Source organism: Adiantum capillus-veneris, chromosome 10 (assembly GCF_014529385.1).
Source record: "Adiantum capillus-veneris isolate H3 chromosome 10, ASM1452938v2, whole genome shotgun sequence".
NCBI classification, from domain to species: domain Eukaryota; kingdom Viridiplantae; phylum Streptophyta; class Polypodiopsida; order Polypodiales; family Pteridaceae; genus Adiantum; species Adiantum capillus-veneris.
Window position 1 is genome coordinate 97,272,959 of NC_140940.1, and position 7,145 is coordinate 97,280,103.

General features: G+C 45.5%; 1 protein-coding gene across 1 annotated transcript; it reads right to left on the reverse strand.

The window, feature by feature from the left end:
• Positions 1-323: 323 nt before the first annotated feature.
• Positions 324-2,356, reverse strand: LOC147449315 (microbial Terpene synthase-like protein 13). Its single transcript, XM_086522595.1, has 2 exons — positions 1,445-2,356; positions 324-1,259 (listed from the first exon to the last, which is right to left on the reverse strand). The coding sequence occupies exons 1-2, from the start codon at positions 2,279-2,281 to the stop codon at positions 693-695; spliced, it is 1,404 nt and encodes a 467-aa protein (XP_086378721.1). The 5' UTR covers positions 2,282-2,356; the 3' UTR covers positions 324-692.
• Positions 2,357-7,145: the final 4,789 nt, after the last annotated feature.

Consider the following 7,145-nt stretch of genomic DNA (forward strand, 5'->3'; position numbering starts at 1 on the left):
ATTCCTGATGTGCAAGCAGTATCTTGTGAGAGATAGGGGCTACATAGATGCAAGTGGCTTGACTATATGAGCAATAGATTATGTCAGATAGGGGTTGCTACTTCTTGTGTGTTTTACATGTTACATGAATGCTTGGTCCTTGGGTCTTGTTTTGACATACGTAGCCTAAGGCTACTACTATTGGTGTTACAGGTTATGTGAATGCTATGTCCTTGGGGTTGGTTTTGACGTATGTAGCTTTGTTATAGAACATAACAAGACATACACAGATTGACATCAAGCATCTAGCACTGAAGTAAACAAGTACAAACTGCATTAACGGATTTAAAAGAATTACATGTGTATTTATTAAACATATATGATGACTGATTAATTCTATAGCTATCTTTACAACAATTTCATGACTTTCTCTACAACTGTTTGAGGATTGAGACCAAGGCATTGCTCTTTGCCATACATATTTTAATGGATTTTGGAGATCAGTTGGTTACTTGGTTGGTTGTGATTGCTATCACCTTAGCTTTTGTTGTGAAACAGAAGTGGATGAGTAGAAACAATTGATAGATAGCATTAATGGCTTAGATTGGGACTTGATGACCATTGGGAAGAAGCAAGTTGTGTCCCATAGGGCTCACTATACAATAGAGGGCTCACTATACAATAGAGGGCTAATAAAGGGGATTATTAAAGTCCTAGTTGCAATGCCCAATGTAGGACGATCGATTTTGTGTGCATGGTTGTGGGTATCGTGGTGTTTCAAAAAACCATGCAAGGGCTCCTGACATACCCAAGGCCATAACATCTACATAGGCATGCATTTGATGTGCGCTTGAAGGATCAATGGAAGGCTTGGAATAGTCATCCTTGAGGGAAGCTATGAGAGAAGTACAACAGGCATCAAGGTCTTTGGCAAGTTGAGCCACATGATCAACTGCATCTTGGAATGAGGTATATAAAGGCTTGGTTGAACTTGCAATGGGAAGATCACATGAGTACAGGATGCTTGGTAGGTTAAAGAAGTCCCCAATTGTGATCTCTTTGTAGCAAGAGAAGACGTCATTACAAAGGCTTATGTAATCTACAGCTTTTTTGCATAGCTCCGTGACCTTTGGATTCTGAAGTGTTTCTTGGTCCAACTCTATGCCTGATGCATATTCTACCATGATAAATGCAGGAACAGTGAAGGAAGCATGGTGACGAATCTCCATATAAGAGTCAACATCTGGTACAAAAACATTTTTGCGAAGGGCAGCTTGCATCTGTTAGGAAAGAAAAATATGTGATATTAGCAACGTATTGGAAAGTAAGGGTGTGTGCATGTTTGAGCCTAAAACAAAAACATGTGTGTGTGTGAGAGAGAGAGATCACAAGTCCTCAAAGGAGTGCCCTTTCCCCGAAACATCCGACACCCTTTGGTCTAGATCATTTGTATGCATGGTATTACCTTGATGCCCTCCAGGTAGTCGGCCATGGTAGAGGTAAAGCGGGTGCGGACAAGCGGGCTCATTTCGGTGCACGTCTCCTGCCACACCTCGGCAAGCGCGGCCAGCTGCTTTGAGCAGCGCGTGGAGAGGCGAGGGTCTGCGCCAATTGAATCAAATGCAGCAGACGGTGGATGCGTGAGAATGGCCATAAGGCGATCAGCGCGATGGGAGGTGGAGTCAAAGTCGGAGCCCAGCAGCTGTGGGTGGTCGTCGTCGTCGTCGGCAATCATGAGCCACGCAATGATCTTGATGGCCTGCACCAGCCGTCGCCTGGATTGGGCGCGCGGGATGAAGAGGCACACCAGCCGCGGCAGCAGGCAGTCCCGCAAAAAGCGGGAGGCGCTTGCCGACGGCAGCTGCGCCACTCTCTCAATCCACTCGTCGCACGCCGCCTTCACTCCCTCATAATGCGGATGCACCTCCCATGCAAACGAGCTCGCCAGCGCTGGCAGCTGCATCCTAGCTAGATCTTCTGCGCTCGGCATGCGTAGCTTGCGGCCGGTTGATGCGGCCTTCAGTATGGTACTCGTGCTGCTGCTCCATGTGCCTGGACCTCCATCATATAAATTTGCACACACATTCAGCCTCTCTCTGCCAGCCTTGTTAACGGCCCAGCTCTGGCACCGCTTATTAGAAGTGCTAAGCTGTAAGACGTGCTGCTGGGTTGCCAATCGCCAGAGTAAAAAACTGCTGCAGGAGCTGCTTATGCGGCCATCTCTGACATTCCTGCAGCGGTTTGAATAGATTTGCAGGTTGAAAGTACTTCTGGCAGAGAGGAATTGCTGGGCGACGGCCATCTCTCTCTCTCTCCCCGCCCCCCTCTCTCTCTCTCAAGAATGCACGCTGCTCTCTAGTGTGTGTGTGTGTGTAGCGGGATCGCATGACTTGTGGGTCTGCATGGTCGAACCATAATATAGAAGGCCCACAAGCATGATCACGTGTTGTAAAAACAACACATGCTTGTCGAAATTGCAGGGCTTTAGAGGGCTCCACCATACACCCAGTAAAACAACAATTTTAAGAAGGGCCCACTTCCTTTCAAAATCTCATTTTGTGCCCATGTGCCCTTTAAAAAAGAGAAAGTGGTTTCCCAGTCGATTGTGTAAAGAATCTTAGAGCACACCCTCACTTTTGACTGACTTGTTAACATTTTATAGCAAGTTCTAATGGCATTTTTGAAATGTAGGGGGTGATAGAAGGACCCTTGCAACTTTTGTGCTACATTTTAGGTGAAAGACCCTTTACTTTTGCGTGGCCTTGGAGGGCTCCCCCATAGACCCTCTAAAGGTGCTATTAGAGGGCCTTGCAAAAAAATAATTGAGCCTCATAAGGTTATGAAAAAGTAAAGGGTACTTCACCTTAGGGGGTCCTTCTACCACCCCCTACATTTCAAAAACGCCATTACAACTTGCTATAAAAGGTTAAGAAGTCAAAAGTGAAGGTGTGCTCTGAAATTCCTTGCAAAGTCCACTTGGAAACCTATTATCAAAGGACATATGGGCACACAATGAAATTTTGAAAAGGCCCTTCAAACTTTAGAGGGCCCTTTTTTAAATTGTTTTTTTAAAGGGTGTATGGGGGAGCTCTCTTATAAGGGTCAAATTATTTTTTCGGAGGGCCTTCTAATAGCACCATCAGAGGGTCTATTGGGGAGCCCTCTTAGTGCATTTCATTTTATTGCTTTGTAATGTGAAAGCAAACCTTCACTTTTAGATTTTTAGAAAGCCAACGTGATTGTGTATCTGAGGGCTATTTAAGGTATTTTGACCATGTGATCTATACAATAATAAAAGGGGAAGGAATTCAACCCCCCCTCCCCCCCCCCCCCCCCCCCGCCCCCCGGCGCACACCAAACACACACACACACACACGGACACACACACACACACACACACACATACACACACACACACACACACGCGCGGCAAGCACTCCTTGATCTGGCTGAAGAAGTTGCAAGACCTGAGAGAGAGAGAGAGAGAGAGAGAGAGAGCGTGAGCGTTAATTGTCCAATTATTAGGTGAGGACTCAAACTGCCCACCAACTTTACTCCGTGCGACCTCAATTCAAGCCGTGAGAGAGCTCTTGAGAGTTAGAACCGCACGTCTCCCTTCTGCAAATGTCATGCATCTGTTTGAGTGGCATTTTTCACCTTTGAGGAGCTGGGAGGGCCTGACAATTCAGAGAGAGAGAGAGAGAGAGAGAGAGAGAGAGAGAGAGAGAGAGAAAGAGGGCGACGAAAACAACTGCAGCGCGCCGTCTGATCCGTAACAGCTCCCACAACTTCTCACACCCTGAGAGGTACCTGCAGTTTTTCAAGCTGGTCCCGCTGCATGGTGTTGTAGCACTGCATCTATATTTTATGATGAGTTTTCGAGCTGCTACCCTATGCCAGTGTCGGTAGTTCTGCAAGGGATACTGCATCCTCATTTGCTTACGGCAGGAGCCTATGCGAGTTTCGGCACAAACTATGCGAACACTGGATATGGAACTTCCTCTGCGCTAGGCATGTTGGGCGTTGGCAAGGGAGCCTAAGCTACTGCAGATAACATGAGGCACCGTTGCAGCTGCCATCGCCATGTTTGCTGACGTGCACTACTCACTTGCCTTACAGGACTCTCTGCTGCTGCAAACGGATGTGTGGAGAGACCTGCAAAATATCAAAAAACTACATACTGCAAGCCATAAAAACCGACCAGATTGCATACCTGACGAATCTTGTGAGCATATAATCGAATCGTATACGAACAAAGAGCAAAAAAAGAGAGATAGAGAGTGGGAGAGTGCAAGCGGGCACGTGCAGGCGCATCTCCTAGAGAGAGAGAGGGATATTATCCTCTGCATGGCATCTCAAGAAACGAGAGGAGGGGAGAGAGTCAATGGGTGAAGGAAGATGAGGAGCATCCCCCGAGTAGGCGGTCCAAGTGACGGGAGCATGGAGCCGGGGCTCTGTCCTGTAGTAGTGACGGGCCATGAGCTTGGCCGCTTGTGCTGCAAGGTGACGGCGAGGATGAGGGGCCGGGGCTTTTGACGATCAGGACCAAGGGGGGGTTAGGTGGGGTGTGTGTGTTTGTGTATAGGCAACGGGGGGGGGGAGAGAGAGAGAGAGAGAATAAGAGAGAATGACCGCGCTTATGCCCTCATAGGTTGCTGACAAGAGCTAGAGAGAGAGAGAGCCATTCTCAACGAGAAATGAGAGAGAGAGAGAGAGAGAGAGTGTGGATGAGGGAGAGAGAGAGTGTGTGCTGAGAACGAGAGAGGGAGAAGGCGGGGCTGGGGCTGAGCAAGGGAGAGAGAGAGAGAGAGAGAGGTTTTGGACTAGAGAGAGAGAAAGAGAGAGAGATAATAATCCCTTGCGTCCTATGGGCTCGACTGAAAAGAGAACGAGAGAGGGAGGAAGGAGACTGAGTGGGAGAGCGAGATGTTGAGAGAGCGGCTGATGAGAGATAGGGCGAGGGTGAGTTGGCGGGGTGTATGTGTGTGAAGCTTTTGCAGAATCGGGTTGACGAGCGAGCCATGACGATGATAAGGTAGGTCAAGTGAGGGGGGCCATGTGACGAGGCCATGCCAGTAAAAGCTAGGGTTGTGAGGTCGACCAGGGCATTGCCGAGCCCTCCGACGGTGTCGCCAAGGCTTCGACAGAGGAAAGAATGATATATTTTTTTTTTTCTTGAATTTTGAAAATCGGCTATCACATGTTGCAATGTTTTTGTGCGAGCATCCATATCCCCAAATACAATAACATCACCTTCGCCTTTGAAATAAGCAATGTCCTTTTCTAAATCAAAAAATGGTTGATCTCTATCCATGCAAGCATAAAAGGGGGAATCATGATGAGGAATGTAGCAACCGGTTACAAAAATGCGTGCTCCTTTTGGTGTCATAATTTTCAGACATACGTAACGTTTGTACTTGTCATCTTTCATAATTGATACAAAATCTTTCAATCCTTGCTTAACCATACATGCTACCCCTCCTTGCCCTCTTTGTTGCTTGAGATTCTTTGACCACATCAATAAATGTACATTGTAATTCACCAAGCCGTTAATCCTTTGTGTATTATACTCCCAAGTTTCAACAAGAAGTACAACATCGGCTGTGATTGTTAGTTCATCAATGCCAACCACCACATTCCATGGGTATCCATTATAATTCCAAAAGTATATTTTCAATTGTAACTCGGCTCATAGGTCACGCATCCCTATTTGCTCGAGGGACTTGCCTCCTTGAGCACATTTTCTTTGTGAGAGATCTCCTTGTTTTGAAGAAATCTTCGATAATAATAGCAAGAGAAGGAGGTGTCTCTAATTTCTCTTCTGGAATTCCACGAATAACAATGTTTTTGGGGTCACTCCCGTTCCTTCAACTATTCCACATCCACATTCTCAACATTCTTTGTTTGAACCATAGCTTGCATGAGTGAGGAATTAGGAACCACATTGTTACCACATACATCAGCCCAAGACTTGTTTGTCCATACATTTTTCATGTCGCATACATCCTCGCTCATGGTGTCAAATTTCTCCTCTTTCAATACATGGTCATGCTCTACTTTGGTCATGTGCTCCTTCAAAGCATTCAAGTCTACAAGAGAGCGTTTACATTCCTTGACTTCCTCTTCAAGTTGCATCAAACATTTTGTTTTCATCTCAAGTGTCCTCTTGAGATTCTCATTCTCAACCACAAGTGCTCTTAGGGTGCGATTCTCCATTGCAAGTGCTCCTAAGTCTTCACCTTCTTTGTTTACGGTCTCTTGCAACGATACCAAGTATGCAATGATCATGGTTTTTGATGTCGCTGGTTGGCTGGTTGTGTTTCTATCTCCACACTTAGGAGATTTTGGATCATTTTCCACAATGGTTGTGGACCTTGTTGAAGACGAAGAATGCTTTCAAATGCCGGAAGACATTATATGTAAAATAAGAGATGAAACTCAAATTTTTTGAACATGTTCATTTCAGAAATGTTGCTACAAAAAAACCTTCCATAACTCTAGAATTTTTTGTCTTTACATCAATGCATAGGGGCATCGTGCTCTTTGATTGAGGCTATAGATCACCCAAATCGGAGTTTCAATGAAGAAGTTATGATCAAAAGAGTGAACTAATGTCTACTAGGTCAAAAAACGACAACGTTTTTTAGAGAGAGAGAGAGAGAGAGAGAGAGAGAGAGAGAGAGACATTGTATGTGTGTGTGCAAGCATATGCATGTGTGCTTGCTTCTTTGTGGGATGAAATCCTGTCAAGGGAAGAGAGAGAGAGAGACTAGGTTGTTTGTGTTGCTTTGTAGGGAAGTGGTACCATTGCGATAGAGGCGACAACACCAGCGAGAGTGTCAACTGGAGCGATGATTGCAACCAATGCAACACCCACCAGTTAGGAGACAATTTTTAAAAAAAAATTAAAAAAATGAGTTTTTTAAATTCTCTATTTGAGAGAGAGAGAGAGAGAGAGAGAGAGAGAGAGAGAGAGAGACGAAATGATATATCAACGTCTTCAAGAGGAAAAAATGACCTATGAAACCAAACCGTTGCAAATTGATGAATTTGATACCAAATAAAATAAAGTTAAAAAAAATGAAAGTGGAAGAACTACTAGGTTGGTTAAAACTGTGTGGGGTGTGTGTGTGTGTGTGTGTGTGTGTGTGTGTGTGTGTGAGAGA